At 39.4% G+C, this 20,265-nt stretch overlaps 1 protein-coding gene across 1 annotated transcript in view; it reads right to left on the bottom strand.

Annotated features, from left to right (window-relative positions):
- Window positions 1-129: 129 nt before the first annotated feature.
- LOC148810259 (polyunsaturated fatty acid lipoxygenase ALOX8-like) overlaps window positions 130-20,265 on the bottom strand; it is a 34,642-nt gene continuing 14,506 nt past the window's right edge. Inside the window, exons 7-14 of the mRNA XM_088909118.1 lie at window positions 16,748-16,891; window positions 15,685-15,885; window positions 14,737-14,823; window positions 9,283-9,452; window positions 8,471-8,592; window positions 6,674-6,774; window positions 4,810-4,980; window positions 130-2,028 (exon numbers count right to left, since the gene is read on the bottom strand). Of these exons, the coding sequence (XP_088765244.1) occupies window positions 1,849-2,028; window positions 4,810-4,980; window positions 6,674-6,774; window positions 8,471-8,592; window positions 9,283-9,452; window positions 14,737-14,823; window positions 15,685-15,885; window positions 16,748-16,891 (1,176 nt within the window). The 3' untranslated portion in view covers window positions 130-1,848. The remainder of the gene's footprint in view (window positions 2,029-4,809; window positions 4,981-6,673; window positions 6,775-8,470; window positions 8,593-9,282; window positions 9,453-14,736; window positions 14,824-15,684; window positions 15,886-16,747; window positions 16,892-20,265) is intronic.

Below are 20,265 nucleotides of genomic sequence, written 5' to 3'. Positions count from 1 at the left end.
AACTCTGTTAGAGTTGATTTAACACTAGTCAAGTTGCTGTGTGGTTCCGCAACTAGGGAAATGTGTAATTTTGCCTTGTTTCTGTTTTAATTAACAGACCTTGTGAATGATCAACACAGACATCTATACCATAGACAATATACACATTTATTTTCAAAAATGATTTTTTATCTGTATTGCACTACATATCTACAGTAGGACTCATCAAAGAGCTTACTGTAAATGACCACCCTATATTTTGTTCATACTCATTTCTAAGAATTTAAGATTAAACACAGCTACCAAGGCCCTGTCCCAGTATAAACACTAGCAACCTTGCGCCCGTCATATGCCCGTTCTCGCTCAAGTCTGCATTTTCTCACGGTGTCCCATTTCTAAACAATATTCATGCATTCGTAAAATGTAACTTTTTAAAAACTTTTAAAAAAGGTTTAAAGCTTTTATTTTATCACCCCATTCTGACTGATGAATATTCGTTTACCTACGATTTACAGTATTTTGTACATGGAATATTTAACGGTACACATTTTTAAGTACAAACAATATTAACATTTCGTTTGTAATAAATTTAATTATCATAATGGCACGTTATTATATACATAAAATGAAGTGGTCTGGGAAGAACCCTTTTTCTGAGCATTTTAAAATGGATGTAAGGGGGTATTTAAAGACTATTTCGAAGTGCAAAAATATGAAAGCGGTGCGGACATTATTTTTATTTAATTTGTTTGATCTTTTTTCATAACTTGAATTTATGTAGTAATATGAACCCCTGACGATCTTTTTGTCTTGAATTGTTATATGTACTCTTGTTTGTTTTGTCATTTTTGTTATTCTGTTAATAAAGAAAAAATTAAAAAAATATATTTAATAGTCCAAAGGTTTGAGGTATTGCCAAGTTTACCTTATTTAGTTTACTTCGAATGAAAGCGAATGAATGCGTTATTTTCCTTGCACTGTCATTTTGGTACTGGGACAGACGATATGAAATGTATTTAGTAGTACACAGCTTTGAATAAACACAGAGCCAAGATTTCCTTAGTTTACTTCTGCAGTTTTGAGTCGAGCCTGGTGTGGCATTACGCGGGGGCAATCTGTTAATTATTTTGGCTAAATACTTTATCCACAAAAGTAAATACTGCTCCCTCTATTCATGCTTTAAAAGTTGAATTCCTTTTTTATTTAAATTCTATTAGAAATTTAAAGAATCAAAAGGCAAGACATACAATGGAAATATATAAAAAAGTACCATTTTTAGCTTTTACAATTGTGAATTCCTCTGGCTGTGAAGTATCTATTCCTGTATATATTTCATTATTCTGTCTCCTTTTTTGTATTTCTGGAGTTTAAAAACTTCTTTAAAAAAACATGACGCGGGGGCGTGTTCAGTGTGGAGGCGGAGCCCTGGATGAAGGGCGACTCGTCCTTCATGAGCCAGAACAGCTGTGGTTGCTACAGCCAGACCACGCCATTAATCCAGGGCCTTGCCCCCACGCTGAACACGCCCCCGCGTAATGCCACACTGTTCAACACGAATGAACACGACGTGTCTCTACTTTTGGGCAGGGATAGACGAGGTGACATTCAATTTTATCAAACTGCGAGCGGAGAATGACAAATCCTTTTTTTTTTAAATATTGGAAAAGAAGCATCAACGGGAAGCATTTTCAGCCTGCGTCGTGTACCCAGCCAGTGACATCAGGCGAGGGGCCCGTCCCCCTGTTTATAACGGTGAGTCCTGCAATACTCCCGCAACTGAGGTCCGCGCTTGAAGGGGTCAGGGTCAGTGCGAGCACTGCGACACGGCCAAAGACTGCAGACTCTGGGTGGCACCTCTGATGGTGACACTTAGATATCTACACTATTGGCCACAAGCGATGGAAGCATGTAAGTGTACATCAGTTCAGTGCTTTTATTGCGGGTTTGTATTTCATCTTCAATCTTCTCCAGGTCAGATCTGAACCTTAAAATCAGATCCTGAGGTCTTTTCTCTGTGAAGTACTTCTCTGGATACTCTCCAAGTTTACCCTGAGAAAGGAAAGTAGTTATTCGTTTTACATTAACAATGTTGAAATACGTCTTTTTCAGTAATGAGTTAAAAGGCTGGACCTAAATCACAAATGTCACGTGGAACATAACTATGTTTTAAAGATAAAAATGTTGTTATTCGGCGTGGAAACTCTTGTTTTTGTTTGGCATTAGTTGCACACAGATGTCTCATCTAAAATGTTTATGGCTTTGACTGAGTATTGTAACTACAGTGTATGTGACAACATCTTCTGCAGCAAACAAAAAAAAGCTTTAATTGCATTGCAAAGTAATACAGTATTTGAATTTGTAAGTTATTGATGAATAAAGGAGTTTGATACTTCTGAAAACTAGTGTTTTAGAAAATATTTTTTTTCTGTTTATATCCCTATGGGTTTTTAATATCTTGTCTGACTGACACTGATTTTGATATTATCCAGGGTGCAGATATGAATTCTGTCTTGAATAGTGATTGATGTAAAAGGAGACAGCATCTGGCATCCAGAGTACTGAGAAACTACAGTATACTGTATATGTGATCTGAGTGTGGTATCTTTCAAACAAAGAATTTACATTTCAAATAGATATACTCCAGAATCCATTAACATTACGCATACCAGACTTCTTTCTTTAGAGAAACACTCGGAACAGAAAAAACACCCATGTAGTGTCAGCAGCTATGTCACCCTGCAACTTACAACTGGCAACCCACTGAAGCTCCTAATGCCCCAGTATAGTGATGGGGACACCATGCAATACAAAAGGTGCCATCCTTTGGGTGACATAAAACCAAGGTCCTGACTCTCCATGGTCATTAAAAATCCCAAGGCACTTCTTGAAATGAATAGGGGTGTTCGCTGGTGTCCTGGCCAAATTTCCCCCTGGCCTTTACCAATCATGGCATCTCTGAACTGGCTTCATCACTCTGCTCTCCTCCCCAATGATAGCTGATGTGTGGTGAGCATACTGGAGCACGATGGCTGCCGTCGCATCATCCAGGTAGGGCTATACATTGTTAGTGGTGGGAGGGGAGTCCCCATTGCCTGTAAAGGTCTTTGAGTGGAGTGTCCAGAAAAGTGAAGCTTTATGCTGAGGCACTAAACATACTATATGGATAGCAGATGTATAGTACCAAATTAGCTGACCAAGACCAGACAGTCTTTACAGTATCTGGCCTCTGATAATCTTGCAGTCTACATCATGCATCCAGCTACAGACATTGTCTCCCTCTGCTCTGCTATTTCCCTGAAAGTTAAGAAGGTGTTTGATTGGTTGAAATGGGATGATCCATAGGTGAGGGTTTAGGATGTATGCAATATGGGAAAACATGATTATTATGGCAGTATGTTTAAAATTCAATATGGTACAGACATACCAACTGATTTCAGTTTTCTATCATCTTATTTTTAAACTTGTTTTCAGCTTTAATGAAGATAGATGAAATTGTGCTAATTCAGCATTGTTATAATTCCTACAAATGAATTGGACTTAAGTATACTAAATTAAAACAGGGTGTGAATGCTAATTTGTCATTTTGAACTATTAAGAACTGTCTGTTTAGAAAAAAAATAGGCATAAGATATTTTATTAGCAAGTTAATGCCATGTAATATTTTCTAGACTGAAGTTGTTGAAATCGATTACTGTACTTTAGAGTAATTCTAAAACCAAAGACTGCAAACCGAAGCGCACAAACATGGACTAAACACGCAAGCATATCAGTTACAGGCCCAGTTGGAATGAAAGTCAGCAGATGCAGGGGTCACTCAGGAGCAGGCAATAGAACTTCAGATTGTTGAAGCTGATCTGCTTCAACTAGAAATTAATCTAGCCGGCTGGCCTGACTGCAGCTAAAAAGATGCCAACTCTAGTTTGGCATCCCCCATATTCCCTCCACTAACATTGGTGGACCCATATCATTTATAAAACATATTGGAAACCAGAATCTGGAGCCCACTCACCCTCTGCCTCATCATTTCTTTCACAGGGGATTCAGTCAAGCTGTTTTGCACTCTTTGCCACTGTCTCCTCAGCCAAGCACATCCAGTGCACAGAATGTCTGAACCATGGTTTCGTCTTGTACCGAGTGAAATTACTATTGCAGCAGCACATTATCTGCAGGATATAACCTGTCTCCTGAGTGTCGAATCCCAGTTCACGTTGCCGGTTAGGGGGTGAGTGATGTCTGGTGACTTCCCGGTGATCGGAAGATCCAGAATCAGAGGATCAACAAGTCATGTCACCGTGAATGCTTGGCAGCCGCAAATCAGCCATCTTTATGTGAACTTTTTTGACAACTCCTCCTTAAAATCCCCAAAAACTAAAGGATCATGAGGCTTTCTATGGTCTGTAATCAAACTGAATATTGGTATCAAGAGATGTTTTTTGTCCTCCCTGAGCTCACATTAGGGACACCTGTGTTACAATTTAGCACCCTGTCAAACTCCCCACCAGCCATTGACCCCGTAGCTGGTCCATAGGAGAAGGCAGACTTGGAGGCTGCTCCTCATGTAGTTAAGACATAATGTGGTCTAAACGGAGAGGGAGGTAGCAGCAATGTCTTAATTTCCTTTGGAATTTGTTCTGCTTGATAACGATAAATTAAATGAAAAATAAATAGAAAAATAATAATGGAATATAATGATAGTTCGTAATAGGAAACCTATATATATATATTCACATCTAATCAATTCAGGCTTTAAAAGAAAGCCAGAATGAATGTGGTAGTCAGCATTAAAATGTCTCAACAGCTTATGTCACTGTGGACGACGGAGAAACTCACATTGGAAGAGTAAGAGAAGCTGAGTGTCCTGGTCAAAATCAGGCTCAGTAAGGAGCTCTTGCAGTCAGCTAGACTGTGGACGAGCTCAGAAAAGCGGAGGTTCTGCTTCGTGGAGGGTGGAGGTTGGGTCATGGTGGGGGGGGCGTTAGGCATCCAGGAACAGTAGTCAAACTGAGGGATGAAACACACATGCATGAATACTGCACAATTTCTACATGTTCTAGCGTAAATGTTAACTTGTCTTTTGATTTATTCAAAATATCTCCCATAGGTTTCTCCATTCAATTTATGCTCAGTTAGATTTGGAGAAAATTAGGTTGTGTCTGACTTCATGAACTGTGTTCTGGTATCTTGCTAAATGTTGGCAATAGAGATATTTGTGTAAAATGTTCTAAATCAGAATGTTTATACAACTGCAATATTTATAGATATGACTTTTTAAATGAAAAGTAATATTACAGTTATAGTTATTTAAGGTATACATTAGTTAGCAGAGACAGATCCTAAGATTTAGAACTAAAACAGACAAAATGTCCTAATGACTTGTAACTATTGGTGTTTAAAATCAATCAGTATAACTGGAGATTGTTCAGAATATAGCAGCACATATTTTAATGCCATCCTTGTCTACAGACATCAGTATACGTGTCCTGAATGTGCAGGCGTTCAGTTTCTGTCAGGGTTCTTCTGATGCTATAGAAAGACTCATCTCCAGACGTTAAGCAAGATTAGGCATTGTCTGTTCTGGGATGGTTTCTCTATAGAAAAGCATGGCGCTGCTGTAAGTGGTATTGGTGGACACTAAGTGGTATTTGTGACACCAAAATTTCTGAGACACTAAACCGAGGTCCGTAGTAGGTCAAATGTCTGTCTAAAACTAGAGGTGTTAACCCCAGTGTTTTGACTATATTACATTTTGGGATGGTACAAGTAGTACAATTTCTGGTTTCCCTTATTTTCTGACTTAATTCAGTTTTCTGTAGTCAAATACTAATAATGATGTAATTAACAGGCAAACATAAAGGCATATTGTACTTCATTCTTTTAATGAAGCTGTCTTAGCTGAGGAAGTGATAGTGCTGGCAAAACATCTGAGGTGTCAGAAACCCCAAAGGATCCCCAAACCACTGATGCAGAGTGTTTTTTTAACACAGAACTCGGATTGAGTTGGCGACGTCTGCTAGAGGCAGATTAGGAGATGGTAGAAGAACCAGCCTGCTATACCTCAGTGGTTCAAATTCTGAAACATAGAGAAATATTGCCTTGAACTTAACGGTTGCAAATCTGCCTGAATGAGTGAAAGTCTCTGAAGGAGACTGAATAGTGATTTATGATGATCCGTGGGCAGCAGGAGAGGCACACAGGAGAACCATGTGTTTAAAATCAATTAATGTTTGGAATGAACTTTGACTACTTCATTTTATGATTATGCTGTCTATCCCATAATCAGTGATAAATCAAACAGAAAAGTTACGTTTTGATCCATATGTGAACATATGGAATAGTGCAGTGTATTACTTCCATTAAGTGATACATTTTCAGTTATTATTGTATTATAAAGATATTAACAAAAATGTTCCAAGCACAACATATACATGACATTTAAACAGAAGATAATGTAGCATCGGAAGAGCCACTCTCAGTGATTTGCAGGAATGCATTTTCCAGTAGTTTAGAAACCTGAATCAAAGCCCTTTTTAAGCCTTTTGAAAATGTACCATGTTGTGCTTTGTACTATATGAACAAACTACATGCCTGGTTGCACTCCAGGGGTTGAAATGATCGATAAGACACGATTCAACTGGAAAGAAAAAGGTATTTTAAATGAATAATGGACTTTTCCAGTCAGTAGAGCAGAGCTCACCTGTCCACTGTTGACTGCGCTGTGTTGCACCGAGCAGGTGAATATGACCATGGTGAGAAACTTCGTTACTTCCTGAACAGTGAGGAAAGTTCCTGGAATACCTGTCAGAAATGTAGTTACACAAAATAGAACACAGTGACAACACTAATGTAATACTAGTAGTGCTGATATATTTCTTAGTGGAAACATAAAATATGAATTAAGTTATCAGGTGGTTACAGCCTCTGTATAGCCATGGGAGAATTAGGACCTGTGTATGATGATGAGATATATGCTCTCCTCTCACAGGCATCAACAGTGTTCACTGATAGCATAAAGCAGGGCTGTGATTTTTTCTCCACTAATTTTCTAACCTGTATATCAGTTCTCCAGCATCAAGATAACATTGTAGCATTTTCTAAAGCTGTCATTTAATTTTTACAATTTATATGCATAGGTATGTGGATTAACAGTGATGTACAGTGCCCTCCAAAATTATTGGCATCCTTGGTAAAGATGAGCAAAAAAGGCTATGAAAAAGTGTCTTTGTTGTTTATCAGTTTGATCTTACAATGAAAATATGAGAGAAAACTAACCTTTCAGTGAGGTAAAATTATTAAAAGGAAAAAAATATCCTTATAAAAATGTTTTAAAAGATTTCTCAAAAACAGTGCACATTGTCTGTGTAACTTTTGAATCGGATGTGTGATTTAATGTCAATAGTCATATACAGTACAGTGCCCTCCAGAATTATTGGCACCCTTGGTAAAGATGAGCAAAATGAAATGCAAAAATGTCTTTAAAATGAATGCAATGAAAAAATGTAGGGGTGCCAATAATTGTGACATGTTTTTGAGAAAAATGTTTCTTTTTTTTATAAGGGTTTATTTTATCAGGATCAGTTATTTGTTATACTCACTGCTTAAGGTAGAAATAAGCAGCAGCTGACAGATGAGAGAGAATTAGTGCAGGAAAGCAATCGTGGGTTAATAAACATTTCATACTGTGCCGATTTGTCTGACGACCACACACAGGTGCGGCACTCCATGGTAAATTTCAATATTTTCAATATTCATTAACATTGCTTTCATTTGTAACCCTTTTCAGAAAAAAAAAACTAACAACCACATGACATTTTAAAATGGTGGCTAGTAGTGACGCGCAGGTCGGCTTGTTTTAGACCCGCACCCACCCGCGGTGGTGAGAAACGAACCCGCGCACGTCTGACCCGATCTGAAATCTTTTTTTTAACCCAAGTCTGCCCGACCCGCAGTTGTGAGTCGACCTGCGCATCACTAGTAGCTAGGCTGCTAGTTTTTATATTTTATATAACGTAAAATGTGATCTTTTCATGAAATATGATTATTAGACCAAAACAGAGCTTAATTGAAGCTGCCGTTTCACGAACATCTAAAGCAACACAAGAGCCAGCTATCGATCTTCCCTAAACAGAGAAGTGCTGAAATCGGTATGCCAGAGCAGATCGATCACACTCTTTCCATGGGGATAAATTGGAAAAAAATGAATTTTCCAACCTCATACAGTACATCCTTCAGGAATAGTTTCAGTTACGTTTACACCATCATAGTTGCTGACATTTTCATTTCTTGTTTCATTTACTATTTTTGGGTAAAAGCTATTTTTTTGTCCTTCTATTCTTCAGCAAAATACCTAGTTCATAGCACAGCCACACATGCAAAATTCTGTTCAGAGTGAAATGTAATTCATTTGTATATAATGCCCTTAAATCTTTGAAGCCCAAGGTGAAATACAGGGAATTCACTGCAAAATTCTTAATTGTTAGTGTTGGTGACCTACCTGACTCTTGCCTTCCTAAGAAACCGTTGGTGAAGATATCCTCTATCCAGGCCTGCAGCTCGGTGTCCTCCAGGACATCTTTGTCTGCTGGGTAGTAATGTTTCACCATGCCCTCCACAAACCTGACAAGCAAGCACACCAGCTAAGAAACTCACTCAACACAGCAGGAGGAAGGGAGACAGTTTTGCAGGATGTGCTGTAAAGTCTTACATTCAGTGAGACATAATAATTGTAACTTAAACATATCTTCAGAACTGATATCTAATTAATACAATTGCTAGTTTGCTACTGCTTGTGAGTACTTTCTATTTTTTAAAGAAATGGGGGATTAGTCATAATGCATTGTGGTACCCAGTCAAAAATAGTTAGTCAGTTTGTACTTTTATCCCCAATTCCTGTTACTTTGCAGTTTAAGAAAACGTTTACAAAGTTTTAATGACATGGATAGTTGTTGCCTGTGTTTGCGAAGATGTAGATTATGCCCAGCATCTTAATAGAACAGTATTCACTCAACACAAGTCTCAAATTATCAAACCATTTGTTTACTTAAGGAATAAGTGGTGCAAATGAGTTTTAGTCATTAAAATTGATTTTTTTATACAGTATTGTCTTTTTCCAAACTCAAATCTTTATATTAAACATTTTTAGTTATTTTTAAGTACAGCTCACACCTGTCACTAGAGAAATTCCAAGGTGTTCCCTCTTAATAATTTCAAGTATTACACAATTTTTGGCTACCTTAGACAAAGAGTACAAATGAATGAAGACTGGACTTTCCACATGCTTGCTGTGAAGACTCCTGGAAGTCCCACCTGTTGATCGCAGCCCACAGTTTAAGGCCGTCATCGCGGTAGTGGTAGTTGGGTATTCCTTCTACCCCACGAGCGGTAATGTCCTCCGGCAGACAGAGGGCACTGTAAGTCAGGGAAGTGAGGGCTCTCTGAAGCACTTCAAACTTCCCATATCCTCCAGTACTGGCGGCCTAGTTCAGAAGGAAAACAAGATTCATTAGTGTGACTGTTTTTTCTCTCTGTAGTCTCACAGTCAGTACAGGTTGTACTAAGAATAAACTCCTTTAGTTTTGAAATTACCTTAAAACGAACCTTAAAAAAATATCAAGTTTATGCTTTATGGCTAGTGGAAAGAAACTGGAGTGCACAGCAAAAACCTTTGCAAATGCAGTGATAACATCTGCACACAAATGATGCCCTAAGACATATTGGACCACTGGAGCTGTGAGGTATTAAACTGTCATGACTGAGCACAATCTAATGGCTTAGCCAATATGATAAACCATGTATGCTGATGTTGTGGCCCTGCTCAGTGTCTAAATATGTCAGTTAAATTTGTACATCATTCCTCCAGAGTCTCAGAGAACCTCCAGTTGGTTTTATGGATTCAGAAGGTATTCTAATGCAACAAAACTTCAGAAATACTTAAGAAGTAATTTAAAATGGAAAGAAAGAACAGTGATAGAGGAAAACACCACTACTAATGTGAAATACCTTGCCCAAAGTTCAAGGAAACAAACCTATCCCTTAGTGCTTGTTTAGTTCTTACAAGAGAACTAAAGTCTAGCAATTTTTTGCTGTTTGGTCCCAGTACAGGCAACTGCCCTGACTACTTGATGAAGTGGCAACATATTCTCGCACCTTTCTGATGAATAATGCAATGTAGGATTATCAGCCACAGTCCTCTTTTTTCACATTATCGCTGTTTCATATTTTTCTCTATCTGTGTTGTGGTCCCATGAAAGCTATACCATGGTAGAGTCAGCCTCTCAATGTAGAGAGGTGAGCAGTTTCCGTTATGTTGGTGCTTGTAGTTAATGCTAATAAATAAAACTTAATATCTTTGCCTTATTGTTTAACCGACAGATCACGTTTTTGCTATTTAGTTTAACATGACGAATGCTGGTTCTGTGATAAGATCATGTTTTCCAATATGCTTGTCGTCTCTGGACAAGCAAACCTACTTCCTCTCTCAAACAGTTATTTAGAAAAGCAGATTCCAGAATTGTAGACTATATAGTGAAGCTATTGTGATACTTCGTTGCTGTGGTGTTATTACAGACAGGAAAATGACACTAATTAAGCAGAGGGGATGCTGAGAAAGGACTAAGAGTATTGCTGTGTGCACTTACAGATGCAGCCTTTCAAAGTGAGCGGTACAGACACGTACCGGAGGTAATTGGCTACGGTGTCGCGCATTGTGACGCACGATGACGCGCGGTACCGCGGTACGTGATTGGTTGACCGACAGGGGCACTCGTGGTCCGTTGGTCTGTCGTAGAAAGATTTACAGTAAACGTCTTTACTGTGCCCGTTGTAGTATTGAATATTTATATGGAACTTTACCACTGAAGGGAAATCTTAGTGCCTGAGCATAAAAAGAATAGGAGCATACTGTAACACGTGTGAAGGCCATAAACGATATTAATTTGGAACTTAAACATACAGTATAAGGCTGGTCTCGGTACTTTAAAGAAAAAATACACACCAGTATTCCATTTCTCCCTAAACATTTTAAGTATCGAAGTCTTTAACTAACGAGATACCGGAGTCAACAAGCATACTTTTAGAATTTGATTAAAAGGGAATATAATATGGAATCGCGTATCTAAAGAAATTAATAACAATATAATTATATTCATGTACCGCAACACAAGAATAGTACACGCTGTACATTGTCTGTTGATACTGTTTCTGTAGTGCTTTTTCAGCACTCTGCATGTGACTGTGCCGGTGGTGTGTGGGTTAGGTTCCTGACTCCCATGTCACACGGTCTGTGATTGAATCCCACTGGAACCATGACTTTTTTTTTTAATAAACATTTCTTTGAAAAAATGAAACGTTTCCCTTGGTCAGAGATTAAATAAAACCTCACTCGCACCAAACAAATTTATATTTCTAAATATCACAACATGATCTAATTTAAGTCATTTTAATAACAATGAATAATAATAATAATAATAATAATTGCTTACATTTATATAGCGCTTTTCTGGACACTCCACTCAAAGCGCTTTACAGGCAATGGGGACTCCCCTCCACCACCACCAATGTGCAGCCCCACCTGGATGTTGCGACGGCAGCCATAGTACGCCAGAACGCTCCCCGCACATCAGTGATCAGTGGGGAGGAGAGCAGAGTAATTAAGCCAATTTATAGAGGGGGATTGTTAGGAGGCCATGATTGATAAAGGCCAATGGGAAATTTGGCCAGGACGCCGGGGTACACCCCTACTCTTTTCGAGAAACACCCTGGGATTTTTAATGACCACAGAGAGTCAGGACCTCGGTTTTACGTCTCATCCGAAGGACCAATTTAACGCAACGGGGGCTCAGGCGGGCGCCTTCCCGCATTAGGTCGGCCCCCCACCGTTGGGGGCTCGAACCCGGCTCAGCAGGGACCCAGCCCGGTGAGCTAAAGAGAGATCTCTCTACAGCCCAGTAGCTGTAGTCCTGCTATCACAGGGAAGGGCGGCGACGTCACCGCTCTGGTAAGCCGGCTCTTACACAGTGCCTGTCGGCCGTAAGCGTTACACTCTCCCCCGCTTAAATCGCCATCCCACTTCTATAGTCACCTATGCGTTACAAAATAAACATTTATATTGATTTGAATCGCGTTTTGATTTAAATCGTAAACGCGTGTTTAAATATATGTGTTTTTTGATTCACAATCGGACAAATGCAACATAAATTGATATCTTTGTCTTCTAAGTATCTTAATAAACTTTCAGCATAGCTTTCTCCCAGTTTAGATTTATTTTTCTTGGGATCTTGGGATCAAACGTGGAAAGATTAGATTGTAATCGTTTTTATTTTTTAAATACATTTTATAAAAGTGTAATCTATGCTAAAAAGTTGTACACCACCTGCTAAAAAGATAAATATTGTAATACTTTCGGTTCGGATAGGACAGACACGAGAACTCAGACTTGCGGAGTTAAAGCAAGTTAAAGCCTTGATTTTATATATCACCTTTAAAAGTGGAATCTAAAAGCAAAGTAAATATCCAACACTGATTGTACCCATCTGTCATGCTAATAAAGCAGCGACATATCATAAAACGTTTGCACATATCGTTAAGTTATTATTTGGTTTTCAAAGTGCAATGAAATACAGTATTGTTGTTGTTGCTGTTATTGTTGTTTTTATCCTGTAAAGCGTTTTGAGAAGCCACCTTTAAAGGCGATATATAAAAGCGCTGGTTCTTATGGAATGTGTTCCGCCGGGGATTCAAAAAATTTATTTTTTTTAATCGCGTATCTAAGGAAAATAGCAGTATAACTTTGTTCATGCACAAACAGTGGCATGTTACATTATTAATTTGGGTGTCTCCTCTTGCCAGAAAGCTCTAAATTGCATTTTGAGTGCGGTTTTTGACTTTTTCTAAATTGCAACCCATAAATAAAGCTGATACAGTTTAGACTTATTTTAAACTGTATTACAGCAGCACAATGGACAATGCAACGTAAATTGCAAAAATGCACTTGGAATCTGTCCAAGCCCTACTTTGTCAGGCATTTTCTTTTACTGCAACGGACATAAAAACTCCCTTGCTTTTAACAGAGCGTTTCATAATTTCTAACTACGAAAATTATTTAAATTGCGACACTTATCATTCAACCAGAGCTCGAAATATCACAAGGATCCTCAAGAGCACAGCAAAGACTGTATTAAAAGAATCGCGTATCTAAAGAAATTAATAAGATATAATTATATTCGTGTACTGCGACAGGGCTGTGTAGGGCTGTTTCACCTCTCTTTATGTGACTCTATTCAAATGCCATTTAGCAAAGAGTGGATGAGAAGAGTGACAAACTAGTATACTTTAGATCTTTTTTTCTGAACCGGGGAAAATCTGATCATGTTTCTCTGTAACAATAATAAAAAACTTTATTTTACATATCACCTTTAAAAGTGGCATCTCAATTCACCAGGCATGGTGAATCGGAGATTCTCAAAAATTACTGTACTTTGCATGATTGGAAAAAAATGCGTGATTGCGAAATGCTGTGGTGTTACTTTTACAAAGACGGTCAATGAAAAAAATAATGTGGACCAGGGCAATACTTTGAGTTTACAGCTTGTCCAAGGTCATTCATTATTAATACTATTATTAATATCTTCGTTAAAGACTTTGATGGCGACAGCTCAAACATGAGAGGTTGAGCTTTATTAGCTCCACCTTGCGGAAATTCCGGATACTATTATTTTGCTTGCGGTATTATAGGAGAATTTACAGTAACTAGCCGTATTTACCGGTAACTCGCGGTAGACTGCGTAAAGGGCACCGCAAAATAATGCGGTATCGCCCGCGCATTTTGAATGGCTGCATCTGTATGTTGAGTTTGTGTTGTTTCTCCCCTATAGTTAATATACCTGCTTAGACTCCATCATGCTTGTATTTGCAGCCTTGCTGTGAACCATCAGCTACAGTAAACCAGGCTGCAGTGGTTTACGAGATGATCCGTTTGTGAGTAACTGCGTATGTAAGATACTTGGGGGGTAGGTGATTTTGTTGTGAAGTCATGAACCCCAGCATTTTAAGTGCTGCAGTGTTTTGCTGAACCTATAAATTTGTGTTTAATTTTGAAGCTGTCTATACCCATTCTTGGGAAGACCAAGTACTAATATAATTAGCAGGCTTGGTTGAAAAATTGTTTTCTGTCCTTCAAAACCACGGAACCTACAGGAATTTTATTTGACTTTTAATACGACACTTGATTTAACATAATTAATACCACAATTAAATATTAAGGATTATGAAATATGACACAAACCAGAATAATGTTACCCACAGACCTTACAGTGCCTTGCAAAAGTATTCACCCCCTTTGGGCTTTTTTAGTTTTTTGTATTTAGGTGTGTCAAAGTAAGGGGGTGAATACTTATGGATTCAATTATTTTCTGTTTTTTACTTTTAATTAATTTAGTCAAATGTCTGGATTTGTTTTCACTTTAACATTATAGAGTACGTTGTGTTGATGAGTGGCAAACATTCTCAGTTAAATACATCATGGTTCCATGCTGTAACACAATAAAATGTCCAAGGGGGGTGAATACTTTTGCAAGGCACTGTAGTTTGCCCACCCTCATGTTGAGCCCAAGCATTTTGATATTGACAAGTTATGATTTGTGATAGGTTTGATTCTTTAACATTTTAAATGAATCTTTACCAGGCATTAGCTGTATTGCTGTTAATTATTAATAAAACAATGCAGTGCAGATGCAATAGTTATTTACAGCAGTAGAGACTGACCTGGTCAAAAACTCCTCCAGTGGCCATCAGATCATTCCTGGCTATAATATTGATGTGAAGAGTGTATCGTGTATGAGGATTCAGGAGCTTCGTATTGAAACGGAGAAGACATTTTAATCAATAACGAATTAAGGAAGAGCAACAACATTGTTAGCTGAGGCAATGGTATACGATATGTTTTATTGTCTGACATGTAAGTTTCACATTAATACTACTTCTGCAATGCTGTTTTTGCCTCTAACTACTCTTTTGCCATCTTTTGAAAAGTCAGAAGTACCTAGCTATTGAATAACACTCTTCCTAGACTATTAGTTTCAACCCAGAAATGTAATACACAGCTCTAGGTGATCCTCAAGACAGAACCACATCAACTACCACCCAATTCATGATGGGCTCCAGCTCCATTGATTATTCACTATGATCTAAATGGCTTTTTAAATTCAACATCTGTTACAATAAATAGATTTGAAAAAATGTTAGCCTAGGGAAAGACTGCAAAAGCATGTCCTTGGAAGGCTTATGTACAAAATGCATAAGACCTTAAAGGTATAAATTTAATTTTTATACCATCACAGAAGTGGTATTGGTCAGTGCACAAAATTCAATGTATAATTTCCCTGATATACTGCCAATAATCACCTGTACCCTTTCAAGAAATACAAGATGCATTTCGATTTCCTCTAAAAATAATAAAACCTTTAAATGGGGTTCTCTCCCCTTGACTGACACTGGAAAAATATTTTAATCTGTTATTGGCTGATGTTTTATATCAGATCCTTGCTATTACAGGAAGTCTTTGCGTTACATACTGAAACGTAGTTAACAAACACTGTAAAAAAATATTTTGAAACACTTTCCAAGACTATCCTTACACAGGAGCAAATCCAAAACACAAATACAAAATGCACAATGTTTATGCTGGATGTCAGAAAAACACAGTAACAGTACCTTGAACACAGGGTGCACTGAGGGTAACTGCCTGAGCATGGCAACACAGAATACCTCTGCCAACAGGTGGGTTCGCAGCAAGTGAGTAACCAACTCAAAATAGTTAAAGTCAGCACTGCGCACATAGGTCTTCGCCAAGAGCCAGCTGACAGAGTCGCTGGGCAGGAATATGGGGTTTTCTGGTCCTGCCTTCTGCTTGAGCTATAACAAGAAATGATAATGCAGTAATATAAATACTGTAGGACTCATATTATTCAGCGTACCTAATATTTTTCACTTCTTGAAGATAGAACATACAGCATATACAGTACACACAGATAATCCTTGACTATACCATGATGCCTAGGTAACAGAAATACAAAACCCAATCCCAGACCTTTCATTAATTATTAATGGTATTATTGATAAACTAGCATAGGATTTATAATTAACAAAACATATAATCAGTCTAGTACGGCACAGTGGTGCAGTGATTGGCATTCACTGCCTTGCAGCACTGGGGCCCAGGGTTCAATTAGTGGGGTGGAATCTGCACGGACTTTGTACTGTATGTTCTCCCTCTGTTTGTGTCGGTTTCCTCTGGGTGCTTCCTTCCCACGGTCTAAAGACATACTGGTAGGTTAATTGGGTTCTGGGAAGACTGGCCCTGATATGAACGTGAGCATCTCTGTGTTTGTGTCGGCCTTGAGAGGGTCTGGTCCATGGTGTCTTGCTGGGATAGGCACTGGCTCCCCTGTGTGACCCTGAACTGGAAGAAGCACTTCCTACCAGAGTTCATTATAAAACATTACCTTTTAAAATGAAATTAGAAGTTTTACTTTTAATGAAAAAAAGTCCTATATCAATTATTCTCAACCGCATACAGTATGTCCAGAAGCAGGCCATTTTAACTGAGAATGGGTGGATGGAACTAATTTAAAAAAGAAAAGATGTCTCTTAATCTCTCTTAATTAATTAACTCATCTTAATTTCACCGAATACTTTATTTTATCCTTGAATAATACTGGAAATATAGATTTTCAAGCTTTTTAGACAAGTGTAGTAACTGCACTTAGTCTGGCACCTGAATGGCAATGGGCATCAGGATTTCTTCTCTCTTCAGATGCAGCAGGCAGAGTGGAGCAGCAAGGTACTGCTTCTTCATGTTGATGGTGTTGGTTTGGATGCCATCCAGCAGTTTGTAGTCCACCAGGTAGATAGTACCTTTCTGTAGAAACACAATAACACTTTTGCTGTCTTTACAAACTGGAGTTGCTACGGTACTTGTTTGGAAACAAGACAACCCAAGACTCCAAGCACTCAAGACACTGACCATGATTCACACTCAAACTGAAATGCTAATACACTAACAGTGACATAGACGTTGGCGCTGCTGTCTCCTCGATCCAGGGAGCTGGGATCCCTCTTGGTTTCATCAATCCTTTCGCCAGTGCTGGGGGCTGGTTTCCTCTCAACATCCAAAGCTGACTTGACATGACTAGCTCCTAAATTGTCCCTCTCTAAAAAGCTGTGTGATACACTGGAGGGGGAGAGAGATTGCTAAGGCCTGATAAGTTACACAAATCAAGTTATCCCTAGTTGCACACCACCAGGTCCTGGCCAGGGTTGTCCAGAGATGTTATGATTAATGAATATTTAAGATCTATTGGTATTACAGACGCTTTAAGAGAATCAGAAGCCCTTTAAAAAGACAGTTCTAAGAGCATTATGGGAAAGGATATGTGAAGAAAGGAGAAAGTTGACGGCAGGAAGATTTCATTAAAAGTAGAGGAAAACGGGTATAAATTAGAGGTATTGTTTGTTGACTTTCTACCAAAATCTAGGTTGTTTGTTATTTAGCTCCTAGAAAATGTCATATAAAACAGACCAAGTGTTCAGACTCTGCTGTTTTTATTTTGTTTTGGTTTTGAGAGTGAAAAGACAAAATAATTTTATATTTCCTTCATTTGAATTAAGGATTTCAAGTTACAGTATAATGCAAAGTTTGGTTTGCTGTTTTTTTGTTGACTGGTGCTACACCTGTTACCTAAGTGTTTCATTTGGCTGTCTGGGACTGAATCTTAAACTGTGATAAGATTCATTTTATTTGTCACCCACCCATAATACTGTAAGTTTCAGTGGTTTGTATGCTTCCATGTATATTTGTTTTGTGTGCAATCCCTACAGTATGTTTCAGTATTATCTATTATGTGTAATAAATGTAGGGTGTTAAGACTTAGAACTTTTCCCTGTTTTTTGCTTTCAGCTCTTAAGCAAATTACAAATGGTAAATTCCTGAACTTTTATTTGTTTTGCTAATTCGACTTGTTGAGAGCAGTTGAAAACGTTAGGATTCTCCATTACAATTCCATAAAGCATTATACACAGTGTTTATACACATTATACACAGTATCTAGTGTGTCAGCAATCATTGTATACAATCACAGTGATGGCAGCTGTAGGAGGTATGATGAGCTACAGCTGTGAGCGGTCTTACTGTATATAAGTGTAAACTGCATACTTCCCTGCAGTCAGAGAGAGAGAGACGGGGAGTCAGTGCCATACAAGTACAGTATGTAGTTTACCTGGCACAGGCAGGGCGCAGCAGAATACCTGGCCAAGCCAGAGAGAGTAAGGGGCCAGGTTTTTTATGTATCCACTTGACTCATGTATTGGTACTGCAGTGAGACTGTCCAGGCCAAAACTGAGAGAGAAATAGAGATAGCAGGTCTGTGTTGGCCTGTGTGCTCTGGAGACGCTCTCAGTCTGATGTACTGCTCCGTAGCAACCACCTATTCAGTAGGAGACTGACAGCTGCAGTAGTGTTTTAGTGCGATGTGAGCGAGCAGTCTGGGGATGTGTTGCAGCCCCTGTATTCAGCAGGCGGCTTTGTTTGGGAGTGCTGTTGTAGGGAAAGCCAGCAAGCAAAGAAAGCTGCAGTTTTCCACCGGAAGGGGAGCAAGTACGGTCTAGGACCCCAGTAGGGATTCATCCACGCATCTTTAATAACCACCCGGTGGTGTATCAACTGAAAAGGGCGATTTCACCTGCAGGGCTGCGTAGCAGTGTGTGAGGCCTGACTGAATGGAAATTCGTGTGTAAATTAAGAATAATAAGTATGAGTAAAAGAGCAGATGTGCGAGTGAGTTAATGAGTGAAGTGCAGAGTGCATTAGTGTAGACAAGGAGACCTTCACTCTAAAATGGAAGTACAGAGTGAAGGAAGCTGCTGACCTTTGGTAGCTTGTGAGAACCAGTGTAGGTGTGTGATAGAGACGCCCTCAAGCTACAGGTGAAGTACAGGGTGGTAGAAGGCTTCTGTCTATATACAGGCCTCTGGTTAGACTCCAGGATGTGCTGTGCTACCCTGTGGGGGGCATGAGGAAGGTGTTACTTCTCACAGGATGGTATGTGGAACACAGAGGTGTGGAGTGCAAGGTCAGCCAGCAGCTCTGAGCTGTGTGTGAGACAGTGAGGTCTCTCAGGGGAACCGGTTAGTGATGCAGGGCATGTGTGAATGCAGAATTCGCCGGGGCCACAAGACCGTGGTGCAGTGGCAGCTACAAGCGGACAGCCCAGGGCACAAGTATGAGGTGCCAGGGAGTTGTGAGTTGTGTGTCTGCGGTGTGAGGTTGAGAAGCCGGAGACTGTGAATAATGGTGTTATGTGACACCGTGACTAGTGGTGCGTTATATGTTGAGTGTATAAGATGTAGTCAGGTGGTGCAGCTTTGGTCGCTGCTATGTTGGCTTGCTGGTAAGGTAAAGAATGAGGTAAACAGCCTGAAAGGAGGCTGAAACACAACACTATTTCTGGAGGAGAGTATGTGGAAAAGGGAAAAAAATCCTGCAAACTGTTTTTTTCCAAATGGGCTGTTGTGGGCTGGTCTGTTGTTATGGGATAACCTGGAGAGTGTCACTCTGTGTGGCATCACAGAGATCGGAGAGGCAGTTCCAGGAAAAAGAGGTTCACTGGGTATTGCTGACTTACTTCTGTTTACTACCAAAGATAACCTTAGAAAAGGTTGGAAACTTACCACTCTTACAATTTTTTATTCTGTAGCTTTTTATGATTTTAAAAAAGCACTAAAGCCAGCAGCCATATCACTCTGCAACTCATAACTGGCAACCCACTAAAGCTCAGCAGGTGTGAGCCTGGTCAGTACCTGGATGGGAGACCTTCTGGGAAAAACTAAGGTTGCTGCTGGAAGAGGTGTTAGTGGGGCCAGCAGGGGGCGCTCACCCTGCGGTCCATGTGGGTCCTAATGCCCCAGTATAGTGATGAGTGATGGGGACACTGTACTGTAAACAGGTGCCGTCCTTCGGATGAGATGTAAAAATCTGAGGTCCTGACTGTTAAAAATCCTAGGGCGTTTCTCGAAAAGAGTAGGGGTGTAACCCCGGCGTCCTTGCCAAATTTCACATTGGCCCTTACCAATCATGGCTTCCTAATAATCCCCCTCTATGAATTGGCTTCATTACTCTGCTCTCCTCCCCACTGATAGCTGATGTGTGGTGAGCGTTCTGGTGCACTATGGCTGCTGTCGCATCATCCAGGTGGGGCTGCACATTGGTAGTGGTGGAGGGGAGTCCCCATTACCTGT

This window comes from Atractosteus spatula, unplaced genomic scaffold (assembly GCF_055471065.1).
Source record: "Atractosteus spatula isolate fAtrSpa1 unplaced genomic scaffold, fAtrSpa1.hap1 Scaffold_1, whole genome shotgun sequence".
Classification (NCBI taxonomy): domain Eukaryota; kingdom Metazoa; phylum Chordata; class Actinopteri; order Semionotiformes; family Lepisosteidae; genus Atractosteus; species Atractosteus spatula.
The sequence above is the reverse complement of the archived record's forward strand: the minus strand, read 5'-3'. Positions and strand labels throughout refer to the sequence as shown.